The following is a 27052-nucleotide window of genomic DNA, read 5'->3' on the forward strand; positions in this document are numbered from 1 at the left end:
CTAAAGAGTGGGAGAAAGATCAAGGAGAAGGTGGTGTTACAACAGAGAAGATAGAATTTAACAAATAAATCTGAATGCTGAATCATTATATTGATATTTCTTTTAGTCTCCAGTGTCTTCGAGCAGCCAGAAGAAAAACTTAAAATTGTGAAACTATAACCCATTCCAGACTCTGAAATCTGTTCTATAACTGTTTGTCACAATGTACTTTGAAATTTATTGCTTTTTTGTATATATGTTACATTTCACAATAAAACAATGTTTTAAAAAAATGGGCTGGTGGTACCCAGATGGGCTTGTAATGCAGCCTTACTCCCAGGGCTAGAGGAGCCAGGTGTTCTCCTGCCTTGTGCTAGGGCTGTGTTCATCCCCTGGGAAGGGAGATTGTGGGCCTGGCAGGCAGCACCACCAGGATCCCTCTCACTTGAGTGTGTCTCCAGCTAACAGCTATTGAGCACCTACTGTAAGCCATGAAAGCACTTTACTAATACCTCATTTCATTTTATCCTTATCACAATCTTATTGGAGCTGTATGCACCAGTACCTCCCCTTAGATGAGAAAACAGACACAGAGAGGTGAAGTAATAGGCCTATGGTCGAGAAAATGGACAAAACCCAATCTCAAAATCTCTGTGCTATGTGACCTTGGATGCGTAAAATGAGGAATTGTGGAAAGAAGAGAAAAATCTGCCTGGAAAATATTAGTTCTATTCTGCGATCAGCCAGGTGCCAGGTTTTTTTCTGAGTATCCTGCATTTCTTTGAATTCAAATGAGGACATTTGCATTTGTTCCTTGGGAAGTCTCACTGAAGCTCGGGTCTGAGCTCAGCCTTTCAGTGTCACTCTGGAAGTGCATAGGATTCCAGAATGGAAGGAGAAATGCTGCCCAGCCTCAAGAGATGCACCAATGGGTTGGCTGCTGGTTCTCTGTCCCTGGTGCCTCACGTTTCTGTTCTCTTTCTAGGAAGCTATACAACACAACTCCTTCTTTGAGCCAGAAAGGAAACTGGAATATGGAAATGTTGATGAAGCATTTAAAGTGGTTGATCAAATTCTTGAAGGTAAAACTGTCTGATGCGAGGCTGGGTGGGGAAGGAGCTCTGTAAGCCTTATAAGCATGTCCACCTTAATGCTACCTTTACCTTTTAGAAAAAATCTGGCAGCGTAGGTGATGTAGCTCCTTGGAAAGAGGCACGTCAATCACTGACACGTTTCCCTCCAGGTCTGATGTGGGTGACAAGCAGAGTTAGGGTCCAAGTGGGAGGCAGCGGCCTTGCCCATGGCAGCCCCTCACCCAACCACCTGCCCCTAGGCAGACCCTGTTGTTATAAACATCTTCTTCTTTCTGCTTATCATCACCCTGCAGGGGGATGTGATGACCCCAGTCAGACAGATCCAGAAACTGAGACTCAGAGTAGGTAAAGAGCGTGGTCAAGGGCAGACACAGCTACTAACTGACACAGCCTGGAGTCAAGTTGACAGTTCTTTTAGGATTTCCACAGCCCATGTTTCCTTCCCTTTCATTCTTTTTCTCTCTGAAACTTCTCTTTCTCCCTCCCTCTCTTCCTTCTCTCCTTCGACCCTCCCTTCTTTCCGGACTTCCTTTAAATATGTGTCTGTAATTAAAATTGAATTTGGCTTTCAGATATAGTTTATTTTATTTATTTATAACTTTCCAATAAAATTTTACTCTTTATTTGAAATAATTTTAAGTTTACGGAGAAGTTGTAGAAACAGTACAAAAATGTGCCAAGCACCCTTTACCCAGAGTCCCCAAACATTAACATTTTGCTACACTTGCTTTATCATTCTCTCTCTCTCTCTCTCTCTCTCTCTTTTTTTTCTGAGCTATTGAGAGTAAGTTGCAGACATAATGCTTCTTAAGCTTTAAATGCTTTAGCATTTATTTCCTAAAAACAAGGAGTTCTTTTATATAAATATACAGTTATCAAAATCGAAACATCAACACAATATTATTTAATCTACGGACCTTATTCAAATTTTGCCATTTGTCTCAGTAATGTCCTTTATAACAAAAGATTATTTGTCGTGGTCCAGGATCCAATTCAGGGTCAAATGTTACATTTAGTTGTCACGTTGTTTTAGTCTCCTTTAATCTGGAACAGTTCCTCAGTCTTCCTTTGTTTTTCATGGCTTCTTTGAGGAGTGCAATCAGTTATTTTATGGATTATCCCTCAATTTATGTATGTCTGATGTTTTCTCATTATTTGATTCACATGAAGGTGAGATTGTGCCTTTCTTGGTGTATCATATCAGGAGACACAGGATGTCTGTTCTCCCTGTTGCTGGTGAAGGAAACTTTGATCCCTTGGTTGAAGTAGTGTTTGCCAGGTTTCTCCTGCGTAAAGCTACATTTCCCCTTAGTAATTAATAAGTATTTTCCAGTGGAAAATCTTTAAAACTATGTAAATATCTTGTTCCTCATCCCAACTTTATCCATTAGTTTTAGCATTTATTGATAATTTTTGCCTGAATCAGTTGTTACTGCAATCGTTGTCAAATGGTTATTTTCTAACTCTTCTATTTCTTCTGCATTTATCAGTTGGCATTTTACTGTAAGAGAGAGATTTTTCTTCTTCCCCCGTTTGCTTGTTTATCATGTATGGACTTGTGGATTGTTATTCAAGTTATAATCAAAATACCATTATTTATTTTGATGTTTAAATTGTCCCAGATTAGTCCAGTGAGGTCCCTTCAAACTGGCTATTGTGTCCTTTTGACAAATTCCAAATTTATTTTGAGCACTACCTTGCTTTCTGGGACGAGATGTTCCACATTCATCTTACACGTTTTCAGTCCCAATGCTGAACTTAGCCATTTCCTTACTTCCTTTTTGGCCTTGATGATCTTTAGTAATCAAGATCAGGGTCCTTTCGGTGTGCTCATTGCTCCTGGGGTGTCATTATTTCCAGGTTTTCTTGGGGGACAGAACTAGGAAATAGACACATCTATATTTCTGTATATATCTATTTATTTATATATATTAAAAACCAGGAATTTATACTGTTACCTCTAATTCCAGTCCAAAGTCACTGGGTTCATTCTAGCTTTTTCCTTCTTCATTTTTGTAATTCTCCTTAAATTGATTTTTATGTTTAAAAAGAAAAATTACGTACACTAAAATCCACTATTTTTGATTTACAGTTCCATGAGTTTTGACAAATGCATAGAGTTGAATAGCAACCATTGCAGTCAAAATCCAGTTAAATTAATGTTTAATGATACAAATAAACCTTAGCCCACGCTTTTTTCCACTATGCTACACTGTCATCCGTGTCACCCAAGCCATGGAAGCTATTCTGTAATGAGTGCCAGAGAAGATCTCTGATTGACTCAGATATGTTGCTGGATGGGATAGACTGTCTGCGCCATTTCTCAGGGCAAAGAATAAATCATTTGGTATCATTTGTCTTCAAGAGAATTTCCAGGATGTTGGCCTCGATTGCATATTAGAAACTATCATCTCCCCAACTTCTCTCCAATCCTGATCCCAAGCATGGGAAGAGTCCTAAGAGATACCACCCCTGAATACACAGCACAGAGCGGTCTAATATATAATTGATCCATCCAACCACTTGAGTTCTTCGGGAAGCTACAGAAAAGATACCTTGCCCTGGCACTGCATTAAGCATTTCTTGACATTCTGTCTTATTAGCCATGTGACCTTAGTAAGACATTTCTAAGAGTTCAGTTTCCTTGTTTTAAAACTATGTGAATAAAATAATACCAATTCCAGGGGTCCTTTCTGAAGATTATAAAAGATAAACTTGTGCTTGGCACAGAACCTGGCACATAGCAAGAGATCTAAACTGTGAGCAACAGCTATTATTAGATTTAAACATTTTAGCTATTATTCTCTAGAAAAGCTTGTCTATTAGTGGCCTAACACACTGACAGGTGTTCATTTACTAAACCCAGAGTTTCCCACTTTCTTGTTAAAGCCTCAATGCAGATGATTATAAAATCTAGCAGTTCCTGTGCTCCTTTCCTAGCATTCTGGAGTAGGAAGGAAGAGCCAGGGCAGCCCAGGAATCTATTTTAACAGGTTTTAACCAGTACTCTGTGTGGTTCTTATGATTAGTAAAATGTGGCAAACACTGGGAGGGCAAGTTTGATTTGTGGGAGAGGAAAAGGAAAGGGGAATGTTTCTAGCATAGAGAGTCCTTGGCATGAACATTTTGGAAATATCATATTTATATTTATCAAATATATCAAAATTATATTTAGGGGGACTCAACTGTTCAAGTTTGGTTCTTGCCATAATATGTTCTTATGGAAGGATTCAAATATTGTATTTTTCCTTAGAGCCTTTATAAATACTATAGATTATTTAATTCAGTTAGGTAATTTGCCCAATCTTACTTGAATTTTAAGATATAACCTGCTCCCAAACCCCATTGATAAGTATAAAATTGATACTGGGACCTTGAAAAGGAGCGTTTATATTATACTTAAATTTTCATTCTCTTTGCTGACTAGTTTGAAGTATTTTTTTCTTATTCTGTTATCGTCATTTGAATTAATAATTTTTGATTATTTTAATCAGAGGTAACTAGAGGTCATGATCATAATCTATGCAGGCCTTTGTCTGACCCTGAGGGAAATAGCTGTTCCAAGAGAAAAAAAAATATTTAAAAGGTAAAATATGTGGAGCATTACATCCTGGAATGCACTCTTGAAAGGAGTGATACTCTTGGGTGAGTATCCACTTTTGAGAAGAAGGGGACTCAGGCTGTTTGTTTTTTTGCTAACTGTGAAAATCTATTGCACCCTACCTAATATAATTGTGGTGTCATCCACAGATGGGGCAGTAAAGATCCCCCTTTACAAATCAGCCAGCTGAAGCCAGAGAGCCACATAGTTGACCAGTAATCAAGGCCAAATCTAAATTGTCCTACTCTGAAGTCAGTGTTCTCTTGTCCACATCATTCCACTTTCATTTATCTTTCCAAAACTCTGTTCGCTGGGATGGGCTTCATACTGGGGGTAATAGATGAGAATCTTTGGCAGGATTTGCAAAAGACCTAGGAAGTCCTGAAGCTGAGATTATTTCCCCCACAACCTCTCCTGCCGGACATGTACAATAGACTCCTTCATATCTTAAAGCTTTTCCAGTCTTTAAAGGCCTCTTGTTAAAATGCAAATGTGTCTGGAGGAATCACCTCTCAACTTATACTGGGCTAAAATTTATCTCAGGGATCAGTTAATCAAATGAGTTTTCAAACCAAGAAGTTAATAGCAACACCCTAGGGAGAAGAAAGGGTGCCCCCCATTGAGGTTTGTCGTGGGAATGGGGGGTGGAGGCTACACAAAGTCACAGGTTCTAAATTTTTGCTTACCCTTAAGATTTAAGTAGGGATAGCTCTAATTTTTTTTAGCTTTGTTTATTTTAAATGAAATATACATTTAGCAAAATAATGCTGAATGGATAGATGGAATCATTAATACTTTACACATGAATTTGAGCCTGGTGACAGCCAGTTTAATATTTGATAAGAGCTTAAATTGAAATCTAAATCTGAGTTTTTGAAATTTTAAAGTTTCCATTCAATAAACAAAAAAGAATCTTTGTTTCTGTATGTTCTCTTTACTCAGGTTTTGGGCAAGATAGGAAATTTAGACTTCAATCCAAGAAACTTCCTTGGAAATCCCCCTCAAACAATCACCAGATTTCTTTTATCTGGTACATTTTTAATTTGTAAAAGTTATGCCTTTCTCCTAACAGGATGGTTGGCTATAATTGCATTCTGTCTGTTTTTCATTTTTTCCCTGCCTTCTTGTGAGTTACTTGAACATTTTTAGAATTCCATTTTTATTATCATAGTATTTTTTGAATAAATCTCTTTGTACAGATTTTTTGGTAGTATCTCTAGGAGTTACATTACATATTATATACACTGTGAATGTGCATGTATGTATGTACATACATACACATATATACATATAATGCAGTCTGGTGTCTACATTTTACCAGTTCCAGTGAAGTGTAGAAAACTTACCTCTTTTTTTGTCCCTAAAGTCTCCCAATTTATAATTGTCTGAAATATTTCCTCTACATAAAGAGAACCATAGGATGCAATGTTATAATTTTTGCTTCACCCATCAAATAAATTTAGAAAATCTAAGAGGAGAAGGAACACCTGTTATATTTACTCATATTTTTATTCTTTTCATTCTCTCTCTCTTCCTTCCTATCATCAAAATGCTTTAACACACACACTTGAAACAAGATTACTTCTTTTACATTTCCTTTCTGTTTCAAGAACTTCCTTTAGCCATTCTTTTAGGGCAGGTCTGCTGAAGAAATTTTCTGTCATCTGAGAATGTTATGATTTCCTTTTAATTCCTGAGGATATTTTCAGTGGACATAGAATCCTGAGTTGATAGTTCTTCTATTTCAGCACTGGAAAAATTTTGTACCACTTCCTTCTCATGATTTCTGATGAAAGACCTACTATAATTTGAATTACTTTTCCCTTATAGGTAAAATAGTGTTTCTTTCTCACTGTTTTCAAGTAAAAAAAAAAATACCTTTAGTTTTCAGAAGTTTAACTGTGATGTGTTTTTGTGTTTGTTTCTTTGTTTTTTTTTCTGTAATGTGTTTTGACATAGTTTTCTTTGGTTTTATCCTATTCGGGACTCACTCAGCTTTTTGGATCCTGTTTGGTTTATGTCTTTTACCAAATATAGGAAATTTTCAGCCAATACTTCTTCTAATACTTTTTTAACCCTCTTTCTCCCCCTTCTAGAACTCTGATGATAGTGTTAGCACACCTTCCTAAAACAGTTTCTTTTTTCAGTCTGTTTTCCATTTTCTGTCTTTTTATTGTTCTTTGATTCTTTTCTCTGTCCTCTCCATTCTGTTATTGAGTCTGTCTATTGAGTTTCTAAATTTTTGTTATTGTACATTTCAGTTCTAAAATTTCTGCTTGGCTCTTTTTTTATATCATTTCTTTATGAAACTTTTCATCTGTTTCAAGTGTACATGTAATTGCTCTTTGCAGCATTTTTCTGATAGCTGCTTTAATTCTTTGTCAGATAATTTCAACATCTGTATCATCTCAGTGTTGGCTTCTGTTGATTGTCTTCTTATTCAAGTTGAGATTTTCCTGGTTCTTGGTATAATGAATGATTTTCAATTGTATCCTAGACATTCGGGGTACTATAAGTATGGATCTTACTTAAATCTATTTTTACCAAGCCTCTCCTCCGATTGGGCTGGTAAGGAAAAGGGGGGTGGGGTGTTCTACCTTGTTACTGCCAGGTGGGGGTGGAAGTCCAGGCCCCTCAAGAGGTCTCTGCTGACACTGCCCCCGTGAGGAAGAGGCAGGGCACCTGGTTCCACAGGCTGGAGGCGGAAGTCTAGCACCTCATATGGTCTCCCCTGATACCGCCCTGCCAGGAGTGTTGAGAGCACCATTTAGCAGCCTGGAGAATGTGGAAATCTAGGCTTCCCAGTTGATCTTTGCTGGCATGGTAAGGTTAGCGCCACAATTTCTTTCTGTGGTGTTTGGCTTGAGTAGAGCAGTTATTGTCTAAAAGTTTTGTGTCTTGCTAGGCTTCTACTTTATTGGTCCTTTGGCTAGAAAGAGAAAGCTTTTCTTAGAACTTTTATTTTGTCTGTGTCTGTTGCTGTTTTGGGGTTGCTGGCTTCTCCAGCACCAAAGTCTGGGATATATGAAACAAGACCAAAAACAAACAAACAAAAACAGTGAACTCACTGCTGTATCTTTCCTCAGGTCCAGAGGTCCTTAACTGATCTGCCTTCTCTCCATCCTGAAGAGTATACTTATTTTTGCTTTATATATAATGTAAGGGTCTTATCTGTACTGAGCAGGAGGAGTAGGGTAAAGTGCATCTATTCCATCTTGTCCTGGAACAGAAAGTCCCTTGCCATACTATTTTGACTCTGGAAAGTGGCAAACCTTTCCCTAGGACTCCATGACCCAGTAAATGGCAGACATGGCAGATTCCCATCAGAACTCCACTTCAGATCTGCAGGTCTAGTGAAAGAAAACCTTTGCTGATCACGGTCTCCACTGTGCAGCCTGCTACCCCAGCCGAAGCACTGTCAGTAGAATTCCTGCATGATGGGAGAAAAGCTGGGAGGCGCTACATGTTCCCTCTGATTGCCTCCTTGACTCTGGTGTATTTTCCTATTACAGGTGAGATATATATGGGAGGTCAAGAACACTTTTATATGGAAACCCAAAGCATGCTTGCAGTTCCCAAAGGAGAGGATCAAGAAATGGATATCTACGTGTCCACACAGTTTCCTAAATACGTACAGGTACTTGGGGCCATTGTGAGAGGACATATCGAATGTCTGCCATCAAAATATACCAAGAGCAATTAGAGACACAATATCATTTTGGAAAATGAAAGAATATTGGGTCCTAATAACCATACCCACTTGACTATTAATAGCCATATCTATTCAGAGCTTTTAAGAGAGTATTAATAAAATAGGGGCCTTTTTTTGTGGATCGGTAACTTTAAAACATATAATAAAACAAACAGGTTTCTTTTGCTCTGTTCTTGGCATGGTTAAGGATACAAAATAAAAAAAGAGGGAGGCTTACCCTCCAAACCTTACAGTGCCTGATGAACATGAAGCTGTTAGGAAATAGTAGTGGGTATGGTGCAGATGCAAAGTTGTCTGAGTTAGAATCTACATGGATGGAGAAATTAAGAGAAAAGAGGGTTTGCTGAAGGCTAGAATTATCCAAGTTCTGTGAAGAAAAAGCCTGAAGCTAGAATTTATTGTGAAAGTGAGGTTTGTCTAGGTAGCAAAAATGAAAGGGGCCATTTCTGGACAATTCCACAGCAAGATCAAGGCCATCATCATTCCTTCTTTCATTTGTGCATGTGAGTGCCTTCTGCAAACACATGTCGCCTGGGTCCTGCATATCAGGTAGCATATATGAAAGAAAGTAGTAACGGCATGAACACTGCCCAAGCTGGAGTGGAAGGTGCTTTTAGGGGAGGCTAGGTTTAAGCTTCAGTGGGAAGTTAAGGGAAACAAAGCAGCTGGGTCTTGATTCAGTAGATCATAAGGGTCCAGTATTATTACCAGAGCAAGTAAGAATGTGGGTACCTGGAAAGTGGGGCCTTTTAGAAGGTGGAACATTTAGAAGAGTCAGGTGAACTCCATTCCATTCCTGTGCTGCTCTTGACCCCTTGTGACCTTGGGCCCATCACTTCCTCCCTCTCAAGTTCCACACTGTAAAGATGAGCTGTTAAGACAGCTGTTAAGACTAGGTGGACCCCTGAAGATTAGATGGCAAGGAAGAGAGAAACTTGCATCCAGGGAAGACCAAATGGCCAGCATTAGTGTTAATCCAAATGGGAGGTGAGAGAATAATGCTTATTTTCCAATGGAGACAGTAGCAATGAAGGGAAAAAGCCCAGTCTGAGAGAAATTTGAGAACACCACAAAATCTTGCTGCTTCATGAACAATAAATATGCCTAGGAATTCATGTGAATGGGATACTTTGGATGTAGCTCGTGGTAGAAGATAGAGAAAATTATTAGTATGGATATCTTGTTGGTATTGGAAGGCATACCTACTATTAATAATAGTTTTGGTGATGTCATTATAACCAAATACAGCTGAGACAAGTAGGAAATGCAGGCTGAGGTTATTGGAGATCATTCTGTCATTTAGCATAACCACACTGTTAATGTATCATGGACAGCATTATGGATCAAAATGTGTAATGGCCATCCCGCTCCTGATTCAGGGGACAGTTTATTTTTGTTAAGGCTGTGGATGTTATGACAGTCACAATTAAGTCCTAGTGGAAGGTGGTACCAATTAATAACAGTTAACATTCACAGGACGCAGTCGCCGCCACATTGAAGCTGCCGGCTAACAAGGTCATGTGTCACGTAAGACGTGTCGGTGGTGCCTTTGGGGGGAAGGTCAGCAAAACTGGCATCATGGCAGCCATCACCGCATTGGCCGCACACAAGTAAGTAGAGAAAGCTGCTGAGTATAGTAAAAAGGAAATGAATGAACACTGAAAATTCTCTGTATTAGGAAGACTCTAGGTCAAGTTTATTTGAAATCATGTGTAATATACAAATACACAAACAAACTGCCAGCTTATTAGAACTTCTTTGTCTTATACTGTTGGGCTACCTACTGTAAGAACCAAAATGAGAATCAATTACTGAAAAGAATGAAAAACACAGTAAAAATATTTGATATCTAGAGAGTTCAGAGAAATAGGACCTGAATTTCTTTGAGTGGGGATGACTTGTCTTTAGTGCCTGTTGAACTGAACTTTCAAATACACATATCAATATGAATACATATGCAAACGCATATATGTACATATTCCCTGATTTAAATAGAGTTTTTGCTTTTGTTATGCTTTATTTCTTTATGTTGCTGATTTTCTCTGAAGATTCACAAATTTCCATTAGAAATTGTGTTTGGAGCAGGCTTAATTTTTTGCTGAGTAATATAGACCAGTTTCTCTTTCCCAGTAAGCAAAAAGGTATTTATTCCAGTCCTGTCTTATCAGGGAGCATTTGACAATCAGCCGACACCCAAATTCCTCCATTCAGAACCAGTCTGTACTGTGAACTCAGGCCGTTTGCCCAAAGCAGAGGTTGCTGTCACAATGGAAAATACCCCAAAGTGATACTGGAGCCTCTGGTACCCAAGAGCCTCCCTCCCACCTATAGGGACTACCTCATGATGTGTCCTGGCCCAAGGAGAGGGGAGAGAGGAGGCTACTGCTAGGCTGAGAGCAGGGCAGCCTGGGAGTCGTTCTGGTCTCTAACGTGTGCAGATGGGTCTCACACTCTCACTAGCACTTACATCCATCCGGATACTACCTAGCTGATAGAGGTTACCTCTCTTATTTTTTCCTATTTAGACAGGGCCATGCAGTCCGCTGCATTCTGGAACGAGGTGAAGATATGTTAATAACTGGAGGTCGCCACCCTTACCTTGGAAAGTACAAAGTGAGTAGAAGAAGAAGAAAAGGATTTTAGTTGTGAATATAACGATCCATAAATGCAGAGCGCAGCATAGCAAAATATTTCAGCTCCAATCTAGTGGGGAATAACAATTACCAAATCAACAAACTGTACTTCTGTTTAACTTTATTTCTGGTGCTGATTGTTTGATTACTGGCTGGTTCAATGAAACAGTTTTGCTTTGCCCAGAGATGTCAGTTTGTGAGCAATTGAAAAATATGTGAGTGTGTATTTCCATGAAAGTAGTTCTGCTAACTATACCTACTTCCACTTACAAACTGGTTAAAAATAAGTTTCATAACTCCCATAACAATAGCATTATTTGAAATTGCAATTCCTCATTTTTCAGAATATCAAGGGTACTTTCATAAATCACGTCCCAGAAATTCCTAGAAAAATTTCCATAGTAGAAAATAATTATTCTTATGCTTTATAAGAAATAATATTACTAATATATTTGTCAGGTGGGCTAACTGCTCTAAAAAATAATCCCAAACTCTTAGGGACTTAGGCCCTTATTATGCTATTTTTGCTCAAGTAGTAGCCCAGTGTTGTCAAGGGGGAGGGAGACAGGAGGACTTGGCTCTACGAGATCATTCAGGAACTCGAGCATTTTCCATCTAGTGATGCTATCATTTGCTAGGACTATACTGTCCAACATGGTAGCCACTAGACACATATGGCTATTTAAATTTAAGTTTAATGCATTAAATAACATTAAAAAATCCTCAGTTGTATTAGCTATAATTGCTAGAGCCTTTCATGTTGGACAGCACATTCCCGTTGCACCACTGAGTCCCCCACGGGATCTCCTGCAGAGAGCAGCAGGCATAGGAAAAGAGAATATGGAGGGTCTGGTGGGAGTGTTAGGCACAGACCTGGAACCTCACTTCTACCCATACAGCACTGGCCAGAACTCTGCCACCTAACCACAAGGAAGGCTGGGAATTATAGTCTTTAGCACTATCTCTGTCACGTTATGGTGCACATAAATATATATTTTTAGAAGGTAATGAATATGTCTATTTCAAATCACATTCACCTTAAGCTATGTCTTAAATTTGGTTCAGTTCAACAAAGATTTTTATGGCAAATTTTTCCCAGAAGGAAATTAGAATTTGGGGGAGTAAATAATATCTGCACATATGAAGTCATTAAGAGAACAATGCAAACATGATTATCTCAGGTTAAAAGGTGAGGTACACATAGTAAAACACTGAGGAGAGAGAGGGTATGAGCTGGATTATGTACAGGAGACTTCTTTCAGAAGGTGAAACATATATAGGCCTTCAAGAACAGAGAGGCAAAAAGAAGGCATACAAAGTTGTATTGATTTCCTGTGGCTGCTGTAACAAATTACCACAAATTTGGTGACTTAAAATAACAGAAATGTGTTCTCTCTCAGTTCTGGAGGCCAGAAGTCTGAAATCAGTTTCCCTGAGCTAAAACCAAGGTTTCATGCTGACCTCACTCCCTCTGAAAGCTCTGGGGGAGAATCCTTTCCTAGCTTCTTCCTTCTGATGGCTGCTGGATTCCTTAATTTGAGGCTGTATCACCCCAATCCCTGCCTCCATGGTCATCTTGCCTTCTCCTTTTCTGTCTATAATTAGATATTTTTCTTCCTCCCTTGTATAAAGATACTTGTGGTTGCATTTAGGGCTCACCTGGATAATCCAAGATAATCCTCCCCATCTCAAGATCCTTAACTTAATCACAAGGGCAAAGTTTCACCTATAAGGTAACATTTACAGCATCCAGAGATTAGGACCTTATATCCTTATGGGCATTATTCAGCCTACTATTCAGATGATGGAAATGAGCAGTGAACATGGCATATTTGATAGGTATTGGAGGGAGAGGAGGGGGAGTTAGAGCATGAGTGCCTACAAGAGTAGTGAAAAATAAGATTGGTTGGGTTAGGTCCTGCCAGACTGAGGCAGACCTAGGTTCCCACAATGGGGAGTTTAGACTTGATCTCACAGGAAAGAATGAAACTGAATTGATCCTTGAACAGTAAGAGTTACAACTAAACAGGTGTGCTTTGGGTATTAGTATGATTGCACTGGACAGGATGGCCTTGGAGGAGAAAGGATGAAGAGAGACTACCAGGAGACAGCCAGTACATTCAGACATGAAGGAGTTCAGATCTGGGCCGGGATAGTGAGACGTAGTAGAAGGAATGAGTCCAAGAGCCATTATGGAGTAAAATAAGATTTGGTGATAGACTGGACAAAATACAATGGAGATAAAACCACAAATATGACCTACAAGTTTCTAACAGAGAGACAAGTTGGAAGGAATAACTAATGAGAGGGACAAGGATGAACTTGTTTGTATGTGTTGGGGAAGAAGTGATAACAGGACATTTAAGTAGAAATGACCTTCACCAATATGGGACTTGTTGAAAAGGCTGGATTATAGTTATAAAAGCCATCAGCATGGAGGCAGTTAATACTGTGAAATATATTATTTTCTGATGCAGAAAGAATATGTAAAGATAGAACATGATATTAATAATATTTATAATTGTAATAGTAATAATTTATATTTTTCTTACTCACTATGTTTCAGTCACTTGTGTATAACTTCCATGGATTTTCTTACTTATTTCCATTTTACTGATGGTCAGAGAGGTTATATAGCTTTCCTGAAATCACAAGCTAGTTATGGGGCAGAGCTGGGACTCAAACTCAAACTACTGGACTTAAGAGGTTGTTCTGTTGACCACCTATTCCCAGTTGTTGCAGAAGAGATCCAGAAGCAGAGTGAAGATATTAGCTACATTTTGAAAGCAAGGATGCAACTTACTTCAAAGACTTCCAGGAGCTTCAAATGCCACTGAGATTTTTTATTGAATTGTCCTCTGAGCAAAGCATATAGAGTACCTTATGAGCAGGCCAGAAGATTTGGAGATTGGGAGATCACGGTAGCTTTAGGAGAGAAGATTTTAGTACAAGTGTGAAGATGGAAGCCAGAATTAACTGAAGAGGTTATGGAAATAATTGGAAGTCACAGAATGATGCAGTTGATTTGCTTTAGGAGAGGAAAAGATTGAACAGCAGTGATGGATTGAACAAGAGGGTTTTTGTTGGTTTGTCTTTTATCTTTATCTTCCCTTTCTTTTTTAAAGTAAGGGAGAGCTCTAATGTTTGAAAGGAAACAGTTGTGCTAGAGAGAGAGTTGATGCAGAATAAAGAACATATTCTACTTTTAGCAGAGGCTCTCTTGGGTTGGGACCAGTGGTAGCCTGTGGAGGGTTCACACTTGACAGTCACAGGTGCCATTACCAAAGGCCAACTCTCTTTCCCTAGGTTGGGTTCATGAATGACGGCCGAGTCCTGGCTCTGGATATGGAGCATTATAGCAATGGAGGCTTCTCCCTGGATGAGTCATTATTGGTAAGTGCATTAAGGAGCAAGTTCACATTCTGGAAAGGGTACTATGTAAAATGATTTAATTGAAGAATGTTTAGTAGTTAAATAATATTTAATTATAAAACATAAAGGAATGTAATTACAGGACTAGCCTTGTGTCACTTTTTGGTGGCCCCAAAGTGAGCCTGGAAATCTTGGCCAAGTTGGCCTCTGTGTGTTTTCTCTCCACAGGTCCCATAGGTAGAGCAGTTTTTGCACATGCGAGTATTAGACCAGGCTTTCTGAACCTGAACCCTCTTGACACTTTGGACTGGATAATTCTTTGTTGTAGGAGGCTGTCCTGTGCATTTTAGGATGGTTAGCAGCATCCCTGGCCTCTACCCACTAGATGCCCATAGCACCTCTATCCCCACCCCTTAGTCTTAACAACCAAAATTGTCTCCAGACATTGCCACATGTCCTGGCTGTGGGGGGGTGGGGGGTGGGAGGAGGGTTGCAAAGTCACCCCTGCTGAGAACCATTGCATTAGACCAAAACATTTTCTTCTCTGTTTTCCTGAACATTTTATTCATTACATTCTATACACCCAATACTTAACTGCCTATGAACTTTTAAAAGGCCTTTGGAAATGTTTGAAACCTGAATAAAATGTATTAGCTCTAAAATATTAAAATTAAATAATGATTTCAAAGGAAAAAGAGTTTAAACATTATTTTACAGCAAAATACATTTAATTTGGGCCATGGGTATATTTTAGCATGGTTGATGTAATATAGAATAGGGCTTCCATTTCTGGCCTTGTTCTGAACTGAGGTTTCTGGATTTCTCCAGGTGATAGAAATGGGAATTCTGAAAATGGACAACACTTACAAGTTTCCCAACCTGCGCTGCCAGGCCCGGGTGTGCAGAACCAACCTTCCATCTAACACAGCTTTGCGTGGGTTTGGCTTTCCTCAGGCTGGGCTGATCACCGAATCCTGTATCACAGAAGTTGCAGCCAAATGTGGTTTGTCCCCTGAAAAGGTAACACTAAATTAGTCTGACTGACAAAAGACATTGAATTTCAGGCCCAGGAGGGTCCCTTGGTGGTCATTCAGGCAGAGGAATTTGATATCTAAATTGGGTCACCTTAGTGAGCAGCTAACTAGTTAACAGGGAGCCATTAGCTAATAAATATAGAGCCAGGGCTCTGAAGTTCAGGGATTCTTATCTTACTCAGACTCCTCCAAAATCCTGGAGTCAGGGGATATTGAGGCCTCAACACTGGACTTTGCCCTGCTTAGTAAAAGTCTCCATTGGTTGGGGGTATAAATGCTACCAACAACCAATAGAGACAAGTTCCATCAAACCCCTTGCTCCCCTGAGTAATGGGCTCCCGTAACCCTTGGCTGGCATTTGCAGTATTTCTCCACTGTCCTTGCCTCAGCACTCCTTGGCGTGCCCCAATCCCAAAAGCTTAGGTACCTGCTTTTCCCCTGTGGTAGTTAGGTTCAGGTGTCAACTTGGCCAGGCTTTGGTACCTAGTACTATTGCTGTGGACTTGAATCATAGCATGTGAAATTCACCTGTGGCTGATTATACCTGCAGTGGCTAAAGGAAGTGCCTTCCGCAATGAGTGACGTTTAATTTAATTAGCTGGAGGCTTAAACAGAGAGGTCAAAAGAGCACTCACACAGCAGAGCCCAAGCAGCTCAGCGTACTCATCTCAGCACTGGCAGCTCAGCCCAGAGGTTTGGAGATGCAGAAAGAAATCACCCCTGGGAAAGCCATTGGAACCCAGAAGCCAGGAGAGAAGGCCAGCAGGTCACCCTGTGCCTTCCCATGTAACAGAGACCCTCAGATGAAAGTTAGCTGCCTTTCCTTTGAAGAACTAGGTTTTTAACTAAATAAATTCCCTTTTATTAAAAGTTGATCTGTCTCTGGTATGTTGCATTCTGGCAGCTTTAGCAAACTAAAACATCCCTTAACATTAGGTCCTTGGTGATAGGCAGGAGTCATCTTCTTTATCTCTCTTGAACTCGAGAAGTAGTGGGAATCCTTGCCCTCCCTTCCTGGCCATCCTGCCACAACCTCTCTCCCTGAGGTCCTTCCACCTTTGGAAGCAGGAGAGAAGACAATCACGTGAAACCACCCCTACCTCACGTCATCCCCAGGAAAATTGAGGGAGAGGATTGAAAGCACTAGATTCCCCAAAATGGCTACAGCTCACAAATTCCCAGTCTTCCTCTAATATTGATGTGAGAATTGTTTGGGGGTTGGGGAGAGTGTGTGTTTGTAACAGTCCCTGTCAGCAAGCTTGGAGAAGTGGCTGGCTGCATCTGCTGGGCATTTTCTCAACTGAAAAATGTGAGGTCCTTGCTGCCTTTTGTTCTCAGCTGCCGACCTTAGTGATCAATTCTTACCATGCAGGAAATATTCCACTCAGTGTTTCAGGCATCCTGTAATGAATCCTTCCATTTGTTCTTCATCCTAAATGTTGATTATATTTAAGCAACATTTCCTATTTTCCATTTTGGAAGTGAGTGGTCTTATCTTTCTACAGCATCTGAATAATTCAAGTCATGTAGCCTGTAAATTAACTTTAGGATTACCTTTCAACAGACTCACAAATGTAAATGAAATTAAGAGTCTACAATGTGTTTGTACTGTGTTGACTTATATAAGAAATAAAAGGAAAAGATTCCCTCCTTCAAATGTAAACGAGAGCAGCAGAGAGAGCATATGAGTACGTGCTACCGTATTTGCCAGAGGATCCATAGAAGGGGAGGATAAGAATGTTATGTGGTGGGCAAAGGAAAAAGCACCACTGAGTAGTAGGGAGAACTCAGTTTGGGCTTTACAGGATGGGCAGTAGTTGAATAGGAGGGCAGTGGATGGAAGACAGTGCTGATTCATTTTCCCCTATCAATCTCCTTTTCTTTTAAAGGTCCGGACCATAAACATGTACAAGGAAATTGATCAAACACCCTATAAACAAGAGATTAATTCCCAGACCCTGATCCAGTGTTGGAGAGAATGTATGGCCATGTCTTCCTACTTTCTGAGGAAAGCATCTGTGGAAAAATTCAATGCAGAGAATTACTGGAAAAAGAAAGGACTGGCCATAGTCCCCCTGAAATATCCTATCGGCCTTGGCTCACTTGCTGCTGGACAGGTCAGTTCTCCAAACATTTGTGGCAATGCTGCCCAGAAGCAGCAAAGACCAAACAAAAGGTGTGGTAGAAACTTCCCATTAGGTGGGATTGGAAAATGGTTTCAATGGCCCAAACATTAAACTTCACCAAAGTTGTTCATAGTTAAGCTAGTTTTACTGCAGAGGAGATAACAGCTTCTCTGTGCATATGGCCAGGGCAGGGGAACTGCGCTCTGGCTGGAAAATGGGGAGGCCTGGGCTCAGAGTTCTGAATAGTGAATGTTTTGGTAAACAATTTGGGAGTATAATCAATATATAAACTTCTGGCATCTATATCATATAAATCATATAAACTTCTGGCAACTAACAAAGAGGTCAGTTCTCAAGTAGACTGACCAGGATCATTAGGGAAAACAGTTTCTGTTGTTTAAGGATCCTCTTGAAATCCTTGAGTGTTGGGCTGTGGGGTAGCCATGGTGGGCTGTGTCTGCTCAATGTCTGCCATTGTGCCATAGCTGGCCTCCACTGCAGACCAGGTCTCTCTCATTTCCCTTATAACTACTGAGTACCTATCATGATATAAGCCCTTTTAGTTTTCATCCCTTTCAGCCTTCAGGGCAGCCTATAGTATTTTATCCTCATTTTAGCAATGAGAAAACTGAGGCACAGGGAATTTAAAGAATTTGCCCAAAGTCCCACAGCTGGTGAGAGGCAGGGTGGGGACTAGAATTCAGATCTGACTAGTCCCTGAACCTTTGGTTTCTCAACTGCATCAAGCTGCCTCCAAAAGTACCATTTTTGGGAATTGGAGGTGGGTTGCAGCTCAGCTGGGAAACTGGACAACAGCTAGCAGTACAAATTCATTCTTAAAGGCTGCTAGGAAGTCCCTGCCTGGGAGACTCTTCTATGTTTGAAATATTTGCTTGGGCTCAGTGAAATAAGCAAGACACATAAGGACAAATATTGCATGATGTCACCTATAAGAGATCCCTAGAAATAGCAAATCTTCAGAGACAGAAAGTAGATTAGAAGATACTAGCAATGGAATTAGGGGGATGGGGAGTGTGTGTTGGAGGATATGGGGTATGTATAAATAAAATAAATAAAAAGTAGCCTAATGCTGGGAATAGACTTTATTTATAAGGAGTTTGCTACCCTTTTGGGATATCTTTTATATATTTAGCAAGATCAGACAGAACTCTAATCTTTACATTCCTTTTACTCACTAGAGAATAAATGATTTATGTAGAGAATAGGTAGTTCTCTAAATTTATTCAGATTTAGATTTAAAATGCTTTATCGTGTAAAGAATAACAGCTTCTATAACAACAACAAAAATTATCTGCTTTAGGCTTGACTCAAGGAGCTTGAGACCAGTCAAGTTGCTTCCTGGAAGACGTAGACTGGAACACATTTCCTGAAGCAAACCAAATAGACCAGCAAACTAGAATTATATTTGAGGCTTCTACGTGTGAGGCACTGAGCTAATCTTAATCTCTGGCTTGGCTTAATCCTTTTCTCAGCTCTGCTGAGTAGGAGTAATTCCCTCTGTTTTATAGAAGGGGAAACTGAGGTCCACAGTCGCTGTCTTGCCAAAGAACACGTAGCTAGTGAATAGCAGGCAAGGAGTTGACCTCCGGGCGGTCTGGCTATGGAGCCCACGCAGAGCCCTGCACCAGCCCACGCTGCCTTATACCTCACCTCCTTTATATTTAGTTCCTGGACTGGGAACACCTAGCATGGTGCCTGGCACAAAGTAGGAACTCAAATGTTTGAATGGGTGAGACATTTAGGAGAGGATTAAATGAACATCTCACAAATGCCAGCAATCATCACTTAAAGATTTAAATATTACAGACTAAGTACACTGTTTATATTGGAGAATTATCTTTGGAGGCATTGACAGTGAACCACCAGGTGGTGCCACTTAACTGAACCAAATTTGACATTTTTAATTTCTGTAGGAGATTGCAGCACCATATGGAACAGATTACTTGGCAGTCTCTAATAGAAACGCTGCCCTGGACATGCAGGCAGACCCTGCCAGCAGTGGAGAGAATGCACAGTCCACTGTAATTGTAGCTCAATCGCATGTGCCAAGTCCAACTAAGATTTCATACCCACTCTCTGCTCACAGTGTCAGGGAGACCAAATACAGAATCTACAAGCTCAAGAAACAGATAAAAAGGCTATGCTATTGCAAATTCATTTATCAAACATTTGATAAATGTTACTTCAACATTGTGAGTCACTTTGTTGCATTCCAAGGGATGTCCTGGGACCTGGTCCTTCCCTTCATGGGGCTCGCATTCGAGCAGAGTACAATGAAGCACCACAGAGTGGAATCAAGGCACTGCCATTGCAGCTGGTATGACTTGGCATCTGATGGAGTGCCCCCAGGGCAACCAGCTCCAGGCATTACGGAGGATGTCACTCCTTATCTTTATTGTTTTGACAATAAATGGCCAGGAGCACAAGATGATGTTTCTAGGAGTGATATGTGTCAAAAGACAATAAAACATTCACTGCTACATTTTCCCAAGGCATGTTTACTATGACCATGTCTTCAAGATTCCAAGGTCCATTAGTGCGTGGTGAATGTGTGCCTTTGTCTTCAGAGAAACAGTGCCCATAGATCTCCATTTGCCTAATATATCCATAGTTTTCATCTGCTAATCAGGCAAATAGAGTCCAATTTCATTGTCAAATTGTCTTACTTGGAAGAATAGATGCTATGCTTGTCATTCACTGGGTAATGTAGATTTTGCATACCAATAGAGGCAATTCTCCAAGTGTATTCCATGGCTGTGAAGGTGCTACTGGTGGGCAGATACTTGATCTAGGAATGCAGACCATTCCTTGGGTTCATCTGGTGACTGGCATACCATTCCATTGGCTTTCACTTATGCCCAAGGTTGCTTACAAGTTATATAAGTGATTATTTATTTTTAAGGCTTACTAAAATTTTATGTTCATTATATGGAAATTTGCTTGTTACCAGAATTTTCTGCCTTTAAAAATCTAAGATTGTATGCCACTTTACATAGAAATTTAAATACTAGGAAAGCCAAGTGGTCAAGTGACTGTTGACTAGCCCAGACCTCTGCTAAGAGGTTGGCATTTCCCAGCTGAACAGTTGTAAAGGTGCACCTTGCAGGGCCCCTGGATTACAATGGAACCACTAGAAGCGCTTCCTCTGAGACTACATGGTGTTGATATAACGCTTACCCTGGAGACTCAATGTGAAGAAGCGATCCTTGTTTGGTGCAGCTGTCTGGAACATTTCCATACCCTGGTATAGTACAGGCAGACATGCAAGAGGTGCATCCTTCTTAATTGTAAAACATATTTAGCTTAGAGTTAAGATTTTCTCACTGCCAGAAGAGACTTTGATTCTGTTAGCAGCTTTTGGTTTCTTCTGCAATTTTGTTTTCTTCTGGATACTTGTGGGGAGCTACAGTTATACAAGATTCCTCTGCGTTCCTGTCCTGTCCTGTCTGACTCTAAAACTGTAATTCTGTACCTAGAAGATTTAGGACGGGCTTAGCTCATTTTGCAGCAAAAAATAGCCATCTTATTGAAGGACTATCTCTCCCTATGCCTATTCGTATTTTTATTTTTAAATAAAGTTCTCTGCAACACATCTATAATTATGGGACTAGGGTATGCAGATAACATTTATCTTCCCTCTCTCCCAACCTATCTGCACTTATCTTTGCATTTTAAAAATGGCTCCCATTCCCCGCAAAGGAAACTTAGAAGGTTGCTCCACCCAAAGGGGGATGCTTGGAGGTAACAGTGTGCTCAAATGCCCCAATTAGGAAGTAGTAGCTTAAGGAGCATAGTCCTGCCACAGACTCAAGTCAGCCAGGGGCCTTGTGGCCTCTCGCGGGGAGACCGGGAGGCAGCACTGTTCTGACAGTGCCCTGGCCCCGGTCAGCGTCCATGTGTGGTTTTGGGAGGGACTTGTACGATACGGAGAGGAGGGGATCATTTCCAAGGAAAATGTTTTCATTGACGTGATACATTGTTATGTCAAGTGAAAAGATCATGGAAATGGTTTTTATCTTTTCTGCTTAGGCTGCTGCCCTGGTTCATGTTTATCTGGATGGTTCTGTTCTGGTGACTCACGGGGGAATTGAAATGGGGCAGGGCGTCCACACTAAAATGATACAGGTAAGAATGCAAATCATTTTATTGGGTGTTTGCTTGTAGTATGTGTGTGAAAGAGAAGCTATGAATGTTTGTTCTCTGGTCTAAAATAAAAAGAAAGAAGATAGAAGACTTTAGCTTTGACAGCTTAAACTGTTAAACTAAACAGCCTAAATACAGTAAACAATCCAGTTTTGTAACTGAATCTTCCAAAAACAATGTGGCATTAGAGTCTCAGGTTGTTTTATTGTTCAAGAAAATTGTGTATTATTTACTGCTTTCCTTTGTATATATTAATAAATGAGTTTTTATTTTTGAACCTTTGCTGGGCAACGAAAAGGTGTAAATTTTCAGGTACTGCATTATTTCTTGTCCTTTTTATATTAAGGACTCTCAACAATTAATAATATAAATCATATTTGATATTTCTAACCAAACTTGACCAGTTTTCTTTTGGCTTACTTATTTTAGATTATATTTTAGCTGCTATTTCTATTTTTTTCTAATCATGATAATATTATACATTATAATAATTTCAAAAGAGGCAGACAATTTTAGAGAGGAAAAGACTATAAGCAATTCCACCATCTAGTAATAAACACTGTGTTGGGATTTTTTCATCTTGTCTTTTTTGTTTTCCAAAGAAATCCCTAAAAAGCTGCTTGTATCATTTTGTATCCTGTTTTTTTTTTCACCTATCCTTATTGTTTCTGTCATTAAGAATTCTTAGCAATCGTGATTTTTAATGACTGCATGTGGGTATATGTAAATTTACTTAAGATCCCTAATTGTTGAACACTTCAGTGAACAGTTTTGTACATAAACCTAAGAATATCTGTGATTTGTTTCTTAAAATAGATTCCTAGAAGTGGAATTACTGGGTCAAAGGGTGTTAAGTATCTTAAATCTCATAACGCATAATGCCAAATTGTTTTCTGGAAGGTACCCATTTCATTACATTGAATATTATAGACTTTTTAAAACATCTTAGATGGTTTGTTTGATAGGTGAGTGGCATTATCTCATTATTGCTTTCTTTCCATTTTTCTGATTATAGCGATGTTGAATATTATCTTTTCCTTCCTGTTGTCGGTCACTTGGTAATTGTCTGCTCATAGCTTTTCCCGGTTTTGTTTTGTTTTGTTTTTTGGTGAAATTTCAGTGCTTTCCTTGCTGAGCCAGCAGAGACCTTTATGTTCTAAGCCAGGGCCCTCTGTGCAGGCAGCCTTCTAAAAGCCAAGCATTGTGGAAGGACTCTGTACACCGGTGTCCGTGTGGTAATTGTGGGCAAACCCTATTAAGCCAAACTGCTGGCAAGAAGGAGGAATATTTTGTCATCAGTTCCATATGACCTTGCTCCTCAGCATAAAAATGAAAGAATAGAGCATCTAGTTAAGTTGTTGGATCGGCACAGGTGCCGATCCCTTTTCCTTCTGTGATCCCTGTGATCATTATGATATTCCTTTCCCAAGATCATCGTCCATTCTCACAAAACCTGTACCCTTCTTCTGCTCATAGCAGACGCATCTCCTGTCACGAATAAGGCACACCTTGCTAGAATGTCCCTGGGTGTGGTGGTAGGAGACGGTTCAAGGTCTCCCCTGATAATCCCATGATTTTAAAGATGGGAAGTGTTTCTTCTTGCTAGACCTGGGGTATTTCCTGATGCTATTGCACATGAGAAAATCAATGAAACTGTACTCAGGGCTCTTCCATCACCCCACCAAGAAACTCCATACCAATTAAACATTAACTTCCCATCCCCACCCCCTGCTTGGCCCCTGGTAATCAGTTTTCTAGTTTCTGACTTCATCAGTATACTTATATGAATATTCCAACTTCGTGAGTATACAACCCTTTCTACAGGGTTTGTAGAAAGGGGGACCTTTTTGTGACTGTCTGTAGGAGAAATTCAGGGTTCTCCATTTTTTCCCCATCATGTGCGTTGAGGGTTTCTTCTACATGTTACCAGGTGGACATGTGCTAACCAAAGTTCTGTATTTGAAAAGAAACTCCCTTCTAAACTCAGGTGGTCAGCCGTGAATTAAAGATGCCAATGTCAAATGTTCACCTGCGTGGGACCAGCACAGAAACTGTCCCTAATGCAAATGTCTCCGGAGGGTCAGTGGTGGCAGATCTCAACGGGATGGCAGTGAAGGTAAAGGTCATTGCTCTGGTACCCAGATCAGTAACCCTGTCAGGGCCAAATCCATGATGGGCTCAGAAGTTAACCAACCCCAGTGTCCCTTTCACGTCCTTTCGGTGAAAACTGCTCCATCTCCCCACCCCCAGCCTCCACCAGTGGTGCCATATCCAGCCAATGTCCCACACTGGAAATGCCACCATTTACCCCCCCCCCCCGCACCCCCCTGTATTCCTGACATCTAAGCTGGGGAGCAAGTCCTTTTCATTTTCCTAAAAATGTTTTTTACATCTTTCCACTTCTGTGCTGCCTCAGTAGTTTTGGTCCAGGTTCCCACCTCATGCCTGGACCATTGCAAATATTCCGGTCTATCCACATCAGCCTTATGGTCTTTTGCTCTGTCTTGCCCACCACTGCTAGAGTGAACTTTTCCAAAAAATAAATCTGACTGTGCATGTTTTAAAACCCCTGTGGGGGTACATGGATGGTTCAGTGGTAGAATGCTCACCTTTCTTGCGGGAAACCTGGGTTCAATTCCTGTACCATGTACCACCCCACCCCAAAAAAAACAACAACATTGAAAAAAACAGGGCCTACAACTTACCAGCAAACTGGTTTTCCCTTTATGTCCTGACTTCTTATCATGGCTTGTAAGGCCCTTACAATCTGACCCCAGTCTATGCGGTCTGTCTTTAAGACCACCTCACACTTCACACTCACATACCCTCCATGTGAAGCCTTTCACATCACCTCTTTACAGCGTTGGTCTTTTCCTTGTCTTTGTTTCCCTGGGCCTCTTAAATAAGCCTCTGTAATGGTGCATGCTGCATTATTTTAAAATTGCAGTTAGCCTGTCTATCTCTCACTACCTAGGCTAGGGGTCTCAATTACCTTAGGCTGGATAATTCTTTGTTGCGGGAACCTGTCCTGTGCATTGTAGGATGTTTAGAAGCATCCCTGGTCTCCGTTCACTAGATGCCAATTGTACCCCCAGGTTGTGACAATCAAAAATGTTTCCGGGTATTGTCAGATGTCTCCAGTGGGCTGTCAGGTGGAAGGGATTGCCCGATTGTGAACTCAGGGCCGAGAGCAGCACAGTGTATGAGTTAAAGCTCAGAACACCCAGTCTCACCCTATACTGCCTTGGTTCAAATCCCAGCCCTGTTGTTTACCAGCTGTCTGACTTTGAGCAAGGTGCTCAAATGACAGAGCACCATGTCATGAGGTGACAATAGTGCCTATATAATAGCATTTCTGTGAATATTAAATGAGCTAATAGAGTTAATGCACCTAACACAGACGAAACACTGTGCAAGTGTTTGCTATTAATATCATCTTTGTATCTCTGGCACCTGGACCAGTTCTGATCACTCTTATGTGTTTAGTAGTAACTTGATAAATGAACAAACAACCCGTCACTCACAAAAGGCTATGCAGAAGATACCCAGTCCCTGCCTGCAGGTAGCTTATGTATACTTACACCTCAGAGAAAACACCCCTGTGCAGAGTGTCATCGTACCTGCAAGGTGGGAGGGGAAGATCAGGGCCATGTGAGTGATTCACACCACAAGGGTTCCAAGGAAGAGATTTGATGACTAGGTTGGATTTGGTCAAATAAAGAGAAGAGTGTTCAGAATGCCAGAAATAGGATATAAAGATATGTGTGCAGGCCCAAATCAATATTCCAAGCCCTTGATCTTGAGGGTTGCTCTTATGAAGCTTATATGTAATGGAGAAGCTTAGTCTACCTATATGTATGCCTAAGAGTCATCTCTAGAAGATCTCTTTCATTGCTCAGATGTGGTCTCTCTTTCTCTCTAAGCCCAATACAGCAAGTGAAAACATTGCTCTCCCCACTATGTGGAACATGACATCCAGGGAAGAAAGTCTCCTTGACAGTGTGGGAAATGACCCCCAAGGATGAGTCTGGTCCTGCCACTGTGAGATTAACAATGCAATCCTGACCAAAAGGAGGGAAAATAAGTGTTACTAATAAAGTATCAGTGGCTAAGAGAGTTCAGACAACATCAAGTGGCTACTCTGGAGGTCACTCTTAAGCAAACTTCAGTTAGACATTGCTGATATTGTAACTTGCCAAACCCAAAACAAAACCATTCCTGCCAATCTTAAAGAATATGTAGGGCATTATATAAGATTCCACAAAGGTTTCATGCACTAGAATAACTTTCCAGAAACCTACAACTTCCAGATGTGTCCCTGGACCAGATAAGTTCTGAAATGCAGAGGGAGAGGTCAGCCTTTCCAGAACATCAACTAGTTCCATCCCCCTATTCCATATTATCAGCAGCCCTTTCCAACATGAAGAAGTTAGAATGACCATAGCCAAATATCCTTAAGGAGTAAGAGAAAGATTAAAGGTGATGGTGGAGTTATATAGAGAAGTTCAGGTTTAACAAATGAGTAGGAGTTCTGAATCATTATTTTGATATTTCTTTTAGTTTCTAGTACATACAGCAGCTAGAAATAAAAAGCTAAAATTGTGGAATTGTAACCCATACCAAATTCTGTAATCTATTCTACTACTAATTGTTGCAATGTACTTTGAAATTTATTGCTTTTTGGTATATATGTTATTTTTCATAAAAAAGAAAAAAGAAAGGGAAGACTATAATATAGAAGATAGGATTTAATAAATAAATATGACTGCTGAATCAAAAAAAAAAGATATGTGTGCAGGGGCAGTGAGGACAAGCTGGCTCTAACAGGTAGCTTATTTGGGGGAAATGTGAGGGCACATGTGGACAGATCCCCTTGGGAGCTCTACCATCACTTGATCTTCCTGTGAGCCTCTCTCTGGGATAGCTAACTCCCCCCAGCCTGCTCATTTCAAGCTAGCCAGGCCTGTTTTAAGGGAAAGAACTTCTACCATATGCTATAGTATAAGCCCATGTAGACCTTTACAAGACAATGTCCCTTGCTGTATCCCAGGTTTGGCTCTTATTTTCTCACTCCTGCTGGTGAACTACTTAGACTCAAATACAAAATTCATTTATTTAGCAAAAGTTTATGAAGCACCTAACTCCATGCCAGGAACTCTGGAGTCGGGCACACGAGGTTCAGTGTGACTTAGTTCTTCCCCCAAGGGGCGTACAGTCTAGTGGTTTTCATTGATGATTTGTTGATTGTTCCAGAATGAATTCTATTCCGCTCCAAACCCCATCTCTCCCATTCTTATTATTCCTTTTAGTTCATGTACTGAAATGGGCCACTCATGA

General features: G+C 40.3%; 1 protein-coding gene across 1 annotated transcript in view; it reads left to right on the forward strand.

The window, feature by feature from the left end:
* The window catches only part of AOX1 (aldehyde oxidase 1), a 77150-nt gene that overhangs the window by 36449 nt on the left and 13649 nt on the right, over positions 1 to 27052 (forward strand). The window contains exons 20-28 of the mRNA XM_077154619.1: positions 965 to 1061; positions 8187 to 8311; positions 9863 to 9996; positions 10912 to 10999; positions 14326 to 14412; positions 15220 to 15411; positions 17315 to 17542; positions 21602 to 21697; positions 23703 to 23831. Coding sequence (XP_077010734.1) covers positions 965 to 1061; positions 8187 to 8311; positions 9863 to 9996; positions 10912 to 10999; positions 14326 to 14412; positions 15220 to 15411; positions 17315 to 17542; positions 21602 to 21697; positions 23703 to 23831 — 1176 coding nt within the window. The remainder of the gene's footprint in view (positions 1 to 964; positions 1062 to 8186; positions 8312 to 9862; positions 9997 to 10911; positions 11000 to 14325; positions 14413 to 15219; positions 15412 to 17314; positions 17543 to 21601; positions 21698 to 23702; positions 23832 to 27052) is intronic.

Source organism: Tamandua tetradactyla, chromosome 3, assembly GCF_023851605.1.
Source record: "Tamandua tetradactyla isolate mTamTet1 chromosome 3, mTamTet1.pri, whole genome shotgun sequence".
NCBI classification, from domain to species: Eukaryota; Metazoa; Chordata; class Mammalia; order Pilosa; family Myrmecophagidae; genus Tamandua; species Tamandua tetradactyla.